This window comes from Paecilomyces variotii (assembly GCF_004022145.1).
Source record: "Paecilomyces variotii strain CBS 101075 chromosome Unknown C8Q69scaffold_6, whole genome shotgun sequence".
Taxonomy (NCBI): Eukaryota; Fungi; Ascomycota; class Eurotiomycetes; order Eurotiales; family Thermoascaceae; genus Paecilomyces; species Paecilomyces variotii.
Window position 1 is genome coordinate 669,428 of NW_021167145.1, and position 15,904 is coordinate 685,331.

A 15,904-nucleotide genomic window follows, 5' to 3' on the forward strand; every position below is an offset into this window, starting at 1 on the left:
ATTCTGCTTAATCAACTTTCTTATATTAACGCGCTCAGTGCAATTTTTTATTGCATCACGAGAGTAGTCTCCTCATTGGAACGAAATGATTTTCTTTCTCTCTCTCTTTTTTTTTATCGGCATAAGTCCCGAGTATATTCATTTACTATTATCGAGGACCTTTCCGGATATAAAAAAAAAATCAAGACTAAATTAGAAATCCACACTGACCTGTATTATTACTAACTTGTAGAAGTAGATAACTAGTGCAAGAGATAGGATAGGATAACTAGGCCAAGCTAAAAATTTTAGTTAGGTTGAGATCCTGATTTCCTATGTCTTTCGTTTTCTTGCACTGGATGGAATAAAGTTGGTAGTGGAGATGGGGGGGATGCGATAAGACCCATTTTCTACCGGTAGCGTTTGCGTTTGCGTTTGCGTGTGGTGTGTGTGTGTGTGTGTATGCACGTTCTTTTAATGTAGATAGGTATGGAGTGTGGTTCTGTTTTCTGTTAGGACTAACTGGGTAGGTAATTGTCGCAGAAGGTGGTTATGCTGTATTGAAACATGTCCAGCTGGATAATGCTGCAGAGGAAATAAGAAGAGAAAAATGGTTGGGAATAAATCTGATGAGATTTCCACTCTATTATCAAAGCAGGTTAAATGTCGAGGTCATGGTGCACCAAGTTTGACATCACGCGGACGGTGCGGGGTTTAAGCGTTTTGGAGTATTAAAGTCAGTAGGTATCAGTATCATTATTGCATGGCTCTTTAGTTGATAATTATTAAGCTCTTGTTTCCTTGGCTGTGGCTGCCTTGGTGTGAAACCGGACTGGGAACTAAGAAGTAGGGTTACCCAGGTAGGATTATGCATATTATTTACCTGCATACAGGATGTGTGAGGTGGGAGAATGCGACAGGAACTAGGTAGGTAGTTAACTAGTTAGTTGGTTAGCAGAGTAATTTATTACTAAGTATGATCAGAATCTATGATATTCTGTGATGTGGGAAATAGCGATGTGTAATTATAGAATAGAGTATGTTTATGCCAAATTGTGGAAGAATAATAATATGCTGTTAGTTAACTATGTTATGTTCCGCCGTTTAACTAAGGAATTGGTACTCTAAGACAGAAAAGCTTGGTATTGTTAAAAAGTCCCGAGACAGGATATCTATTTTGGGATAAACATCGATCGACGTCGACCAGGTCTTAACTGTCTTGGTCATCAAACGCACGGATTGCGTGCTGATAAGCGGCTGATCGTATTCAATTAATTAGCCAGAGCGATGGCAAGGCTGCGAAGGTAGTCAGGTCAGGTCAGGTCAGGATCTAACGGGGTTCTTGAGTCTTGAGAACTCTCATTATTAACTAACTCATAACTGGTTAATGTAGTCAACTGAGGGTGGTGTGTAGAATAATAATAATAGTACAGATGATAAGCCTGAATTGAATAATATAGACATAATAATAATAAATCCCTTGAAACCCTCGATCGAGTCCAGACCGCGCGCGGAGATGCCGCCCAGGCCAACTTCATCCATCCAGCTTCCCGTCTCCGGAGGCCGGCCGCGAGTAACTAGAACAAGATCGTCCATCTTCCCATCTTCCTGCTTTCTTCTTCTTCTTTTTCTTCTTCTTTTCCCTTCTTTTCTAGTTTATTCTCTTATATCTTGCCAGCAAGACATTCTCTGCTCCTCCTCCCCCGCCCTGCTCGCGCATTCCGACCGAATCCCACCTGTCGCTCGTTCTTCTCACGGAAAAGGCTCTTCTGCCCTGTGCTCAGCCGCCAATCGCCGCCGTCGGTCGCTTCGCTGCTTTACCGCGCCTTCTCCCTCTCTCTCTCTCCTTTAGACGGCAGACGGCGAAAGTTGAAAGTCTTCACGACGGCCCCCTCTTCCCTCAGGTCAACCCCCTTACGTCGCCTTACGACTGCAGTTACTACTCCGTCCGATCCCGCCAGTTCGACCCGTCAAGCATTGGCGCTGGATGAGTGTTCTCCCCGCCTCCTCCAATGCACAGACGCTCGTCTGGCTCTCCGGTCGAAGACGGCGTTGAAGACACTCCGGTCTCGCGAACGTCGACAGAGGATGGCCATGGAGCAAACGGCTACGAAACACCAGAGAAGTCGCGGTCGCAGGTAGCCAGAAGGGCCCCCAGCATCGATCTCCGTCGAGACAACGCCGTCTCGACCCCCCGATCCCGTACCTCCAGCGCGTGGAGGAACCCGCCAACGCCCTCGTCGCAACAACCCGCGACCACCGATCCCAAAACGCCGGCCATGATGCCATTGGGTGCTCAGCGGTTCACCATGGAGGCATCGCCAGAGGCTCGACGGGTTCGCCAGGCGCGATGGCGCAGCCCATGGGCATTGTCGATCGGGACGCTGTTTGTGACCTTTCTGGGGATGATCTCGCTGTTGTGGATCGTACGCTCGTTTATGACACGCCAGGCTGGCGCCGATGGGTGTGATGTACCCATGATGAGTCCCACGTTCATCAAGATGCTTGGGTTTGATACGGAGCACACACGGTTCGCGAGCAAATACAATTTATACCTCTATCGGGAAGAAGGGGTGGATGCATATAGTCAGGAAAACATCGGGGTATGGATCTCTCTCAAGGGAAAAATTTTGATTGTTTGGTGATATTCTTTTCTTGGGGCGTCAAATGCTGATGGTAGATTGCAGCTCAATGGAGCACCCGTTCTTTTCCTTCCTGGAAATGCCGGAAGTTACAGGCAAGTCCGATCACTGGCCGCAGAAGCCTCGAGACACTATTTCGACGTCGTCCGACATGACGACGAACGTCTCAAGTCGGGAACGCGGAGCTTGGATTTCTTCATGATTGATTTCAACGAAGATATGGCAGCGTTCCACGGCCAGACCCTTCTCGACCAGGCTGAATATGTGAACGAAGCGGTGGCCTATATTCTGTCGCTCTACCATGACCCCCGGCGGTCCCGACGAGACCCTGATCTGCCCGATCCGAGCTCGGTTATACTCATTGGACACTCGATGGGGGGGATTGTCGCCAGGACGGCGCTGACTATGGCCAATTATCAGGCGAATTCGGTCAACACTATCATCACCATGTCTACGCCCCATGCGAAACCGCCAGTTTCTTTTGACTCAGACGTGGTGCAGACGTATAAGCAGATCAACGACTACTGGAGGGAAGCTTATTCTCAGACATGGGCCAACAACAACCCTCTTTGGCATGTGACACTCATCTCCATCGCCGGTGGTGGTCGCGACACGATTGTTCCGTCGGATTATGCCAGTCTCTCATCGCTAGTTCCTGAGACCCACGGTTTCACCGTGTTCACCTCCACGATACCCGATGTCTGGATTGGCATGGATCATCTGTCCATTACATGGTGTGACCAGTTCCGCAAAGCGATAATCAAATCTCTCTTCGACATCATCGATGTCCGCCGTTCCAGTCAGACAAAGCCCCGAGCAGAGAGAATGAGAATTCTGAAGAAGTGGTATCTGACTGGACTGGAGCCGGTTGCTGAAAGGAGTCTGCCACGCAAAGAGCCGAATACACTGTTGACCCTGGAAGCCAATACCAACTCAATCCTGTCGCAGGGTGAAAGGCTCGTCCTCCGTAGTTTTGGACGCCGGAAGGAGCCCGAAGCACATTTGCTGCCCGTACCGCCTCAAGGAGTTCCGGGGAAGAAATTCACCCTTCTCACAGATCAGACGCTTGATAAAACCGGTGGTAACGGCAACCTCGAAGTTTTGTTCTGCACGGTGTTCCCACTTCAAGGTGGCAACTCTGCGGCTGTTTTCTCAATGAACATGGATCTGTCTGGAGGTAGCGCGGGTTCTACTCGCCTAGCCTGCAAGAATGCAGCCGAGGATAGAATACATCTGCCAGCGTCAACCCGTGAATCTAAGTACCCCTTTGATCGAACTCGCCCATTCTCCTATCTTCAATATGACCTGGAAGATCTGGCGGAGCATCAATTTGTCGCAGTAGTCGACAAGGCCAATTCGCCAACGGGCGGTTGGGTCGTGGCGGAATTCTCGGACAGCTCTGATTCCTTGATCCAGACCAAGGTTGGCCTGGGCCGTCTCCTCAGCGCTGGTCTGAATGTAAGATTGCCCGCAAACCGCCCAATGTTGACGGAGATCAAGATTCCTTCCTTGCACTCGAGTCTGCTTGCGTACAAACTCAGTGTGAAGAACCATGGCTGTGGTGACAGGCACGAGCTTTTCACCCCGTTACTGCGTCAATCCATTCCAGAACCGAACGAGTCCAAGTTTTTTGTCAATGTGAAGGATGTCAATGTTAACCTGCATGGCATTGCGCCATTCATGCCCCCGCCTCTCCGTGAACAGTCTACCTTGGGTGGTATTTCCTTCCAGCTCTGGTCGGATCCGACCTGCGGTTCCCCGGTCAAAGTCTCATTGAAAGTGGATCTCTCCGGTAGTCTTGGAGAGCTCGTGATGCGTTATAGAACGGTTTTCGCTGCGTTCCCGCTACTGGTTGTCGCGATTGTCCTGCGAAAGCAGTTCCAGGTATACGATGAAACGGGCTATTTCATTACTTTTTTGGAAAGCTTGAGCTTGTCTCTCCGGTCATCTTTGCCTCTTCTGATGCTGGCGCTGTCGTTTTTCGCGTCGTCCCTGGCTACGTCGAGAAGACTGCCGCCGAATGATGACCCCTTTCACTGGCGGACGAACGCCACCGAATCGGCAATCGACTTCACGAAGAATGACCTGCTGCTAGGCTCTCAAGATGCCTTCTTTTGGTTCCTGGTCCCGCTTTTCGTGCTGATCAGTATTGGAATCTGCGTTGTCCTCAACTATATCGTCCTGTTTCTACTCGCCATATTTTCTTTCCTATACGGTCTTTTCCGAAGCAGATCGGGTTACATCCGACGGGATGACAAGGGGTACGTTAGAATATACTGAAGAAGCGGAATCTCGATTGCTAACTGTTGTTGTACCAGGAACTTACCGATATTTTCAGCTCCTACCCCTAGAAGGAGGATCATCAACACTGCCATTCTGCTGTTCCTTGTTTCAACTGTGATTCCATATCAGTTCGCCTATATGGTTGCATGTATTGTGCAACTAGCAACCACCGTGCGCGCGATGTGGCACGCAAAAGAAACGGTATTACCTCTTATGTCAAGCTCTCCAAACTTTACTGACCATTATGCAGAAATCGACCGCCCATTCCAACTTTTTTAATTATGCTCATTCAATTCTCATCCTCATGTTGTGGATCCTGCCCATCAACGTTCTTGTCCTCCTTGTATGGGTACATAACTTGTTGGTGCACTGGTTCACACCGTTCTCATCGCATCATAATGTTCTATCAATAATGCCATTTATCCTCCTTGTGGAGACCATGACGACCGGGACTATGATTCCCCGGGTTACTACACGGTAAGTTCACTTGGGTGGAGTGATACAGAATTCGGGCCTAACAAACCTTCCAGATTTAAGCATCTTACTTCTGTCCTTTTCTTCTCCCTTGCCGTTTACTCCGCTATATATGGTGTTTCATATGCTTACCTTCTTCACCACATCGCCAACATTGTCGCCACATGGTTAGTTGGCATCTACTTTTTCGGCAGCGGTCTCTCCCTAGGGTCACTGTATCGCATCCTCGAGGGAGAAGATATTGGGACTGCTGTCTCGGAAGCCGGTGGAAGTCATGTGAAGAAGAAGCCTTGAGTCTTCTGCATGTGTTTAGTTTTCTTGTTTACTATTAATACCGCCTGCATCGTCTGGCGGCTTGCTGTTCTTTTTTCGATCATTTCCCCGGAGTAATGTGTTTCTGGGGCGCATGCCCCTTTTTGGCCTTCAACGGTCGGTCAATACTGTACAGCACGATGATTATATCAGCGTTAGCATGGCACGGCGAGCTGTTTCGGTTTGCCTTTTAAGATTCTTTTTTTGCATTTTCTTTTCTCTGGCTAGATACATCGATACATCTGGCCGTTGGTTCTTGCCGCTTCCTTTTCCAGGTTAGATTCCTATGCCAACTGGCTAAGTGCGGGTCGGCTCCTCTCCACCACCTACCCGCAGCTATGCTGGACCAACAGCTTCTCTGTCTCTTGCCATATACCGATTACCATTGACCGTCGTCCTGTCGGGCGGGATGTGCATGTTCATTTTTCTTTTCCTTTCTCGATTGAGGCGAGGGCGGTGGAGTTGGGACGTATACAGATCTAAATACAGTTTGGCGGATGAATCGAAGGGAGTGAATCGTATCGTTTACCATGGTAGAAACGCTCAGTTGGAGTAATCATTGTCCTGTATTATCCTGTATTAACGACGGCTGATCTGAGGACTTTGTCCAAGGGAGAATCAACACGATTGAAAACCGTGCACGAACAAGCCGTTCCTGTAGAGATAAAAGTCTTTCTTGGATAAAATGGAGATTGTACAGTATATTCTGATTAATAGACTAGATCTAGAGTCTTGATCCCTCCCTCCTCAAGAGATCCACTCCCTCACATCAGCCCTGCTGACCGTATATCACACCGGCGGGCTCTCGACCCTTCCTGCACGGATGTTATTCCTCTATCCTTAAACCCTTTTTCTGCTTTCCCTGGGTGGTGATAATTTCCCCTGTTCCAGGTAATAGACTCGGTCTGATGATAATCACGTCGATCCGTTGGTGTTGGGACGAGGCCTGGTCTGTGGAGGATATAGTTGTGAGAAGAGCGGTTTTTCGTGATGTTTGTGTAACTAACTAACTAGTCGATGTATGTATGTATATTTATCGAAGAGCAGAGGGAGGAGCTCTTGTATGTACTACTCGATTCGGTGGACTCATTCTTTCTCTTCATAAGTTATGGATCATGGAATGTTTCCGAGTAAGCATTCTGGATCGCGGCGGAGGGATAATACAATGATCGATTCAGCTGAGAGGCTTGAATGTCATTATACCAGGGCTAGAAGAAGCAGGATGATCGCATAATGGAGGTTCAGACACGCTCCAGGAAGGAAAGAGAGCCAACTCATAATTTTACCTTTTACGCATTCAGAGGACCGACTTTCACATCGCCTCGACGCTTCAATTCTTCAAACTCTTGCTTCTCCGCCGCGAGACGTTTCTGTCGTCGCTGCTTCGCCTGCACCGCTGCCATCCGCTTTTTCAAGCCGAATTTCAGCTTCGTGATCATATCAGCCGCTTGACCTCGCGTGAGGTCTTCGGATCGAAATGGCTCTTCGTGAACGCGCCGTTTATTCAGCATGGCAAGTTGGCTAGGAGTCGCGGGTGCGCTCCTCCAACGTTGGTGAGTGGAGATAAACGACGTGTCGAAGATACCGCTAGCGTAAGTGTCGGCTGCACGAACGGCCTGGTCCAGATCAGGTGCGCTGGCAACCTGGCGTGGACGCGTGTAGACGGTTGCTTCGGTCTCGTCGTGGGTGAATTTTGTGACATGTCGCACGGCAAATAGGTCTGATCCCTCGTCCTTCTCGATGGTGAGCCATCCAGATCGGTCAACGAGGACATAGCGAGCTTGATCTACCCGTACCCATGAATTGGGTGAGATGGACCGGATGTGTCTTTCACGGTGGACATCACCGAGCAGGTCGAAGATACTGTCGTACTTCGTAAAGGTGATATTGACTTCGTCCTCGTTAGGCAGGCCCTCGCCTTGCGACGCAGGCTCGGATTCGAGAGCTGCGGCGCTCTCAGATAGCTCTCTCGCATTCACCTTCTCGAGCACCTTGTCCGGGTCAAGGCCGAACAGTGTAGGCGTTGAGAGCACTCCAGCACGCAAAGAGGCAACCATGTCGATAATGTGACAGTCTTTCTTGCCCGGATACAATCGAAGGCCCCTTCCAATCATCTGGATCAGGAGATTCTTCGACCGTGTAGGCCGCGCAAGAAGAACGCAATCGATGTTTGGGATATCAGTTCCCTCGGTAAACAGACCGCAATTCAGCAGAACCGGATATTCTTGGTTTTTGAACGCGAGCAGTTGTTCGGATCGGACGTCCTTCGGAGTAGAGCTGGTAATGTATCGAGCATCAATCCCATGCTCGCGAAAGGTTGCGGTGAGCTGCCGGGCATGCTCGATGTCGACACAGAACACTAGTGTTGATTTCCGGTCACTGGCGTTCGAGAGCCATGCGCGCACAGTTATATTGTTGGTTTGTTCTGTATTGACTGCCTCGGAAAGTTGGCCGACAGCAAAGTCTCCGAATTTGTCCTTCCGGACGCCAGACAGGTCGGCCTCTGACTTTACAGTTGTGAACACCGCATCTGCCAACCACTGTTCCCCGATCATGTCGACGTAGTCTTTATGGTAGACAATATGGTCGATCGCGGCGCCTAGCTTCAGCCCGTCGAATCGAGAAAATGTCGCAGAGACACCCACCAGAATAGGCGACTCCTCAGACGCTTTATCCAATCCGAAATGCTCCAGCGCCTCACGGTAGGATCGCGCCACGATATGGTGTGCCTCATCGACGAGCACCAGCTTGAAACGATCGGGATTGAACTTCTCTATGCGACCTCTCGATACGAGACTCTGTATAGAGGCGATTGTGATATCGGCAGCTCCTGAAGCTTTATTATTTCCCATTTCGATCTCGACAGTTCGGTCTGGATACGCAAGTCGGCAATGACGCGCTGCCTGCTCAACGAGCTCTTTTCGGTGAACTATGATCAATGTCTGGGTTGCATGTCTGGTACGAGGAGGTATACGGCCGATCAACTGTGTAAAGATGACCTATAGTACAGAAGCTGATTAGTTCCTGGACAGCAGAACATGTATACTATCGACAGCTTCTACCAACCGTCTTTCCTGCGCCAGTTGCTAGAGATATACCCAGTCGTTTGTGACCATCGCTGACGTATTTCAGCACGGACTGAATGCATTCTTCCTGGTACTGTCGGAGACGAATACCTCCCGACAGCGGTGGATCGCTAGAAGGGGCATCGCTAGAAGGCCGCGGCGGACTGGATCTTGTAGAGCTTGTAGAGTTTAGACGTCTATCCCAAGGAAGTGGTAGAACAGCTCTCTGAAAGGCAGGGCGGCGCAACGACCATCGTAGGACCCGGAACATTCTCCATCCTCCCAGGAAAGACTCCATGCGAGTGTTCCAAGATCAACGCGATGTGGCTGTCCAAGAAATTATTAACCTCCCATTGTCTAATCTAAGACTTCTTTTTGACGACGATCTGCGGCGAAATGGCGGAGCTCCGGCAGACAAACAGCGCAAACACATTTCTGTCAATCTTTTGGGAATTCTTTGATGCGGACATGATTATTTCGCTACCACCACATCATACCAACTTTCTGAGTGCCGATGTTTCTGATTCTGCTGTTGTTCACATAACCACATATTCGGTGTGATGTTTCCCCAATTCCTCCCAGATCCCCCAGGTCTTCGGCGTGTAGCACGCTCGGGCCTCGCCCAGCATCAACATCATGAGCACTACAAGTCTTTACGAACCAGATGAAGATGAAGAAGCTTCGGACTCGGATGTTGACAGCAGAGCCCCGCGACAGGGATTTCCGGCGTCTTCCCCGCCGCTGCAGGGGTTAAGGATCGAGTCGTCAGATGAATCTGGAGGAGAGAATCGCAAAACAAGACGGCGCTCGAGGTCTTCCAAAGGACTGCGATACAACGCCCATCGAAGTCGCCGGAGAGGGTTTACAAAAGAGGCCATCGAATCGTACCGTCATATGCTGACGGATATGATCAATGATGTCTCCACAGGACCTAAGTTCGACGAAGGAGAAACACATCATCCGTCACAGAACGGAGCCGTTACCTGGTCCTCCAGCGAGAAAAATGTCTTTTTCAACGTCCTTGCTAGAAAGGGAACGGATGGTATACGAGACATTTCCAATGCCATTGGGACAAAATCTGAGCTAGAGGTACTCGACTATATCAAGCTTCTCCAGGCCGGTCTCGAGCGCCAGCATCTTCTTGAGCGTCACCCCCGGTCCATTGTCCTGGGAGATATACCAGCCGCAGCGGAAGTTAGTCCGGAATGCTGTGAAGCTCTAGATGAATTCGCTGAGATTCTTGCCTTAGAGGAACAGGCCTCGGAAGACACTTCGGGGAGGAAAAAGCACCATGATAACTGGATCATCGATCGCGAAAAGGCCGAGCAGATAGAGCAGCAGCTAGAAACCCAGAATTCCTCAGACAATCAAGCCGAATCGAGCATAGCTCTCTCTGCTAGCTTACTCAACATCAGCAAGTGGATTAAGCTGTCTGAACGCTGCTTTATGAATTTTGGAGGGTCGCGCATCGAAGACAACTGGGTAAACATAGCCTACGCGGACGAATCTCCCTCGCTCACCAGCGATGCGTTTGCAGATTTCTACGCCCTGGCAGTGAGCATAACACGACGCCTGGTCCAGTCGTCTATTTTCTTTGCCATGTCCCGCATCCGCGACGTATCATGGAGTAATCGTGAAATATCTCGGGTCGTGAGACTCCGCGACGTCAGAGCGGCGCTAGACGTGCTGAACATGAAGTCTGATACATTTGATTTCTGGATCGGAGCTGCGCGGAGATGTAGCCTCGAAGTGGCAGATATACGACACCGTAAGGGCTGGACAACGTCCTACATGAGTTATGATGAGGTCGAAAATGCTCTATCAGGATCAGTAGCGTCTCGCGAAAGGAGCGTTTCTCGCCATCCATCTGAGAACCAGACACAAGAAATCGACGCTATGGAAGAAGAAGATGATGATGATGAATCTTCTGCTGAGGAAATGTCAGAAGCCCTGTCTTCCCCTGGGTCTGAGCCTCGTTCAGACGAGGACGAAGAAATGGCACCTGATCCCGAAACCCTCGAAGATACCCACGCAGAGTATCTCGACGAGCAGATCAGCAAGACGGAGGAACTCCGTATCTGGCAATTGATAGGACACCACGTCCCATCTGGCCCCGAACCACCGATCAAACTCGAAGACAGTGACCGAATGCCAAATGCCAATCTCACCGGGCCTCGAAAACCGATCGGAGAGCGCAAGAGAAAAGAAGATCTAGTCGACTGGCGAGATCGCGTACTCTATCGAAGCGAATGGGAGGAATACGGCTACGAAATATTCGAAATCGAAGACGATCTCGATCGAAACCGGAGGAAAAGACGACGCGTGGAAGACACGCGCGGGAGCAAATCAAGTACATTGCAAGTGCGCAAATGGCGTGAAAACATCGATCACGATAGCAGTGATCAAAACGAGCGCAACACAGCAGGGATGGGAGATACCACCACAGACGCGCATGAGGGCCACACCGACGAGAACGAAGACGATCAGAGCACCGATCTTAGTGACGGCGGTATGGAATTGGATCCAGCATCTGAAGCCAGCGCTCATCATATTCTCGACGAGCATGGCCATGACCATGACCATGAACATGAACGTAAACCTGATAAAGAGGATCGCGACGGGTCCCAAGGAAGTCATCCACCATCTAGTTCAGGTCATGGACAACCAGTGCTCGATCCTGAAGAAGGAGAAGAAGAAGAAGAGATCCGTCCTCCTTTACATTCTGGTTCACCCGGTTCTCACGAACTTGGTGATTCTGAATGATATCTCGACATCCGGGATGACCTTTCTCATATCTATGTCATCATATAGTGTGTACCATAGTTACATGTCATGTTGTGGATATTAATTGGTTAAAAGTTATACTATCTGCTTTTTGTGGACTGAGTCAGTAAATTATAGGGCATGGGGTTAAGCAAGCTATCCAGCAATAAAGGTATATCCTCTTGAATTCTTCACCCCTGACGTCCGCCATGGACTCCTTAATCTCACAGGAAAGAATGAGAACAGTACAATTTCACAAAGGCAAGTAATTCGATTGATAAGTTTCATTGATTTGACCTGATTTATTTGATAATAAGGAAAAATCATGCATTAGAAAACACATGTTTCACTAAATGAAATCCTTCTCACTAAATAAGATAAAAAAGCGTTAACATAAAAAGGCTTCTTCGAAACTCCCTGGAAAATTGTGCGCCTTCCTCATAACTAACATCAAAAGTGTAAAAACAAGGGAGAAAATAGAAGACAGGCAGTAAAAGCGAGTCACACAATTTTAAAAGAAGAAAAAGAACCACCTCATCTACCCAAGTTTCTGCCACGTCCTTGAGATTTAAAAATTTCCCTTCCGTGTCCGATTTTGCGTCTTTTTGAAGAAGTCCCTCCGTAGCTGTACACAATGCGAATTTTGCAGAAAAAAGTGCGCCCTGTTGTTGAAAGAAACACATCCCTGCTACTCTTACAGGTCCAGAGTCTTGAAATCCGCACCAGCTTCTGCGCTCAATGGCTGAACTCTGGCTCTTGAGTCAGCGTCTGCTGGCTGGAAAGTGAAGTGATTTCCAAGACCGGCAGTGGCGGCGTCGGCGAGGATAGCGTTCGCTTCCTCACCAGGGCCCTTGAGGCTAGCAGCTTGCATTGCGTCCTGGACTTCCTTGACTCGCTTCTTGAAGGCCATGCGGTCGAGGAAGAGCTGCTGTCGGGCCTGCTCCAGCTCTCTGCGCTCAGCTTCGATGATCTCTTCCATTTCGTTGAACTGCGCAAGCTTAATCTCGAACTTCTGCAGCGTGATGTTGACAGCAGCAGACACAAGGCGAGTCATCTCGCGCTCTTCGTGCGATGCCAGGGCACCGGCACGAGCAGCAGATGTTCCCAGTGCTACAGTGGCAAGAGATGCTGGCGTACGCTTGTCTCCCTGGGCCACTTCCGTGGACTCCTGTTCCCGAGAGACTTCCTCGATCTCCATCGAATCCTCAGACTTCATGGGCTCTCCTTCCTTCTCCTTGCCTTTATCTTGAGCCTTGTCACTGCTCTTCTCAATCTGCTTTTGGAGCTCCTTGCGGATCTCCTGCACGGAGCGTCCGGCTGCCGCGGCGGCCACTGCAGGCTCTGCCATCTGTGCCAAAAATGCGACAACAGACAGAACAGGGTTGTCGAGCTGGCTAACCGGTTCTCTTCCGTTAGGAGCCCGGTTTGCGTCTGATGTACCGGGCAGATCGTCGAGATACTTGTCCTCAATCTCTAGTTGCAAGAACTTCATCACACACTCTTCCCGAGTTCTCGTGCCGACATGCTTGGCGATCTGGTCCCAGTTGTCGTCAAAGTTCTCGAGAGCCTCGAGGAGCAGAATCAACTCTGACTCAGACCACGGAGCATCCTTATCGGAGATACCGGTGTGTGGCTTCTCTTCGATTCTCACAAAGTCTGAGGCGCTGTGGCTGGACGGCATGCGACCCTGGAGGAAGCAGTTCGGGCACAGATCGTATTTTGTATCAGAAGCATTGGGGTTTGCTGTAGCAGGAGTCGACTTGGCGTAGTGAAAGCGAAGGCGCGTACAATCGATACCACAAGAGAAGCAGTGGACTTTGCGGCGCGGCTCACGGACGACGCTCTCCAACGACTTGGCTGAAGCCTCGGCCACTGTGCCGTTAGCGGCAGCGCCATCTCCATTCGTCTGCTTCGCCTTGTCTTCGGAGGGAGTGACTTCTTTGCCCTTATCGTCGTAGATATTGCGACGGATCTCGAGGTTGAGATCCGCCTTGCTGGCAGGAGTAGCGGACGCCGCACGGTCAGTGGCAGGCAGAGGCTTTCCAGGAGTAACAAAGGAGTTCGGTCCCGGCTGGAATGGCTGCAGTCCACGAGGAGTATCGGCTGTGACTCTGAAGTGGCCAGTGAAAGGTGGGCCGATATTCGAAGGCCGCGTCTGAGGGTCGACCTAGAACAAAAGTTAGACAGGTTTGCGGAGCAGTTGTTCTTGTTATTCTTACCTGGTAATTGATGAGGCCCCATTGTTCGAGGAAGGAATGAACACGCATTATAGCGCAAACATCACCCGCCAGATTCCTGCGGCAGGCGGTGACCGTCAAATACTCGACCGGGTTCAATCGGTAGGTGTTGATCATGAAGTCTCGGTAATCTTTGTAGACTGCAGGAGTCTTGCTTCGGTTACGACCGTTGAAGAACTCTGCCATTGCTTTCTTTTCCAAGGGGTGGATCGTATGCATATCGAACCACGATGTGTAACTGGGGAGAATGATGGCATGTGTCTGGGAAACGAGATGCGAACGAGCTGAATCCTCGACGGAGGCCTTGTCCTGTGCGGGTTGCTCTTCTCCAGCGGCATCTGCAGCTGGCTGCGAACCAGAAGCATCTGCGCTTGCATCCGCTGTGCCATTCTCCTTGCTTGCCGTCTCTGTACCGCCCATCTCCTCGTCTTCTGGCTCCGCATCATCATTCTGCGGTCGGGGCGATGCTGGTGCATCCATAGGGTTATCTGATCCCGTATTTTCGGTCTTCTTCACGGGCGATTGCGATCCTGCATTTCCAGGTCAAAGCTTTAGCAACTATTGCGTTTCAGAGAACGATAACAAGCTAGCGATTACATACCAGAGTCAGCGGGCGCATCCTGGCCAGCAGCACCTGCCTGCTCTTTATCAGCAGGGCCACTGGGGATGACGGGGTTCTCATCCATCGTGGCGCGTTGGGATCTAGATGGGACGTTGGTCGCAAGTAACGGGAACAGGCTCCTTGCCTGCGATGAGAGACGTCAAGAGTCGTCAAAGCTCTTTGGTGAACAGGACGCAGACGCAGTCAGCAGATGACTGGCGCTGTAGACCAGGCCGCCAAATACACAGAAGGGGAATGCAGAAGCCCAGGAGGCGGGTGGTGGATGCGGTCTAGATGCGATGTTGCCGGTCACGATCTGTCGCGAACACGGACAGGAAGCTCCTCGTTCTCCCCAAAAACTCGCGCGGTCGCTGGGGCTGGTGGCGCTAGCCTTATGCGGAATACTCTCCGCCACACTTGGCACCAGCCTCACTCCTGCCACTGTAGACTACCTAGGTAGGTATTTCATTACTCTGTGATAGCATCGTAATGCCTTAATACCAAATAAATTATACTCCCTGTTGTTGGGCTGGAGCCATGTCTCCCTAGAATATCAAATATAAAGCAATGGGAAAGTTATGACCATGACCATGTTGCATTGCCATCTACAGGATGCATAGGTATTTACTGTTCAAAGACAGTACGAGAAACAAAGGAATCGATTGCTTGCGACTGAGGTATCATAGCTATCAATCTCGCTCATACATTGAGTGGTATTGTATGCCTGGTCTGACACTATCTAGGCAAGACTCTCATATTCTATCGTAAACGTCTGTCTGGTCCCATCTTCCACAATCACGCCTATTTCTTAGCAGCAGCAGCATCAGCAGCGGCCTTCACCTCAGCCTTGTCCTTGAGGACTTTGGCTACGGCAGGACGAGACTTGATGCGGTTCAGCCACTCAGACAGTTTTGGGAATTCCTTCTCCAGATCGATCTCGCTGGCAGCCCATGGCACAACCTCGTACCACGGGACGAAGGCAACATCAACATAACTATATTTGCCCCCCACCAGCCAGTCCTGCTTTTCCAGCACCCTATTCAGGACACCAGACACACGACGGATTTCATTGACGTAGCGGTCCTGTGCGCTCTGGATCTTCTCCGGGTGGAACATCTTGAACCAGACGGCCTGGCCGAAATAAGGGCCCTGGCCGGACATCTGGTAGTGGAGCCACTGCTTAGCATGGAAGTAGTCGGGCGTGCCGGCCGTGAAGCTGATCTTCTTGTCTTTGTCGTAGGTCTCCACGAGGTACTCGACAATAGCGCCGGATTCCCACAGCGTGATGCCAGTGTTGGGGTCCTCGATGGCGGGCACTCGTCCATTGGGGTTGATCTTTTCAAAGGGCTCCTTCTTCATCTCTGGGAACTCCAGGATCTTGAAGTCATAGGGGACGCCCAGTTCCTCAGCGACCATGGCCACCTTCCATGGGTTGGGGCCGCCAACGTGGCCGTAAAGAATGATCGGTTTGAGAGATGCCATTTTGGCTGAAGGCGAGTGGAGGACGAATTAGATGGGAATTTTGGGAGGTGCTAGAGAGCCGGTGTT

The 15,904-nt window shown here is 50.3% G+C and overlaps 5 protein-coding genes across 5 annotated transcripts; 2 read left to right on the top strand and 3 right to left on the bottom strand.

The window, feature by feature from the left end:
• Positions 1 to 1,991: 1,991 nt before the first annotated feature.
• On the top strand, positions 1,992 to 5,672 carry C8Q69DRAFT_403573 (putative GPI maturation protein; the record flags this gene model as incomplete). Its single annotated transcript, XM_028628008.1, has 5 exons — positions 1,992 to 2,582; positions 2,667 to 4,882; positions 4,940 to 5,105; positions 5,155 to 5,381; positions 5,435 to 5,672. 5 exons carry the CDS (start codon positions 1,992 to 1,994, stop codon positions 5,670 to 5,672), a joined length of 3,438 nt encoding a protein of 1,145 aa, XP_028484684.1.
• A 1,307-nt stretch (positions 5,673 to 6,979) lies between these two features.
• Positions 6,980 to 9,053, bottom strand: C8Q69DRAFT_507412 (DEAD/DEAH box helicase; the record flags this gene model as incomplete). The annotated part of the gene is made up of 2 exons (XM_028632888.1): positions 6,980 to 8,689; positions 8,757 to 9,053. 2 exons carry the CDS (start codon positions 9,051 to 9,053, stop codon positions 6,980 to 6,982), a joined length of 2,007 nt encoding a protein of 668 aa, XP_028484685.1.
• A 176-nt stretch (positions 9,054 to 9,229) lies between these two features.
• On the top strand, positions 9,230 to 11,596 carry C8Q69DRAFT_279162 (hypothetical protein). Its single transcript, XM_028626894.1, has one exon. The coding sequence runs from the start codon at positions 9,392 to 9,394 to the stop codon at positions 11,516 to 11,518; it is 2,127 nt and encodes a 708-aa protein (XP_028484686.1). The 5' UTR covers positions 9,230 to 9,391; the 3' UTR covers positions 11,519 to 11,596.
• A 432-nt stretch (positions 11,597 to 12,028) lies between these two features.
• On the bottom strand, positions 12,029 to 14,768 carry C8Q69DRAFT_279180 (chromatin remodeling factor subunit). Its single transcript, XM_028626895.1, has 3 exons — positions 14,357 to 14,768; positions 13,738 to 14,285; positions 12,029 to 13,685 (listed from the first exon to the last, which is right to left on the bottom strand). Exons 1-3 carry the CDS (start codon positions 14,439 to 14,441, stop codon positions 12,213 to 12,215), a joined length of 2,106 nt encoding a protein of 701 aa, XP_028484687.1. The 5' UTR covers positions 14,442 to 14,768; the 3' UTR covers positions 12,029 to 12,212.
• Positions 14,769 to 15,157: 389 nt separating this feature from the next.
• On the bottom strand, positions 15,158 to 15,838 carry C8Q69DRAFT_403190 (glutathione S-transferase; the record flags this gene model as incomplete). Its single annotated transcript, XM_028627987.1, has 1 exon — positions 15,158 to 15,838. One exon carries the CDS (start codon positions 15,836 to 15,838, stop codon positions 15,158 to 15,160), a length of 681 nt encoding a protein of 226 aa, XP_028484688.1.
• Positions 15,839 to 15,904: the final 66 nt, after the last annotated feature.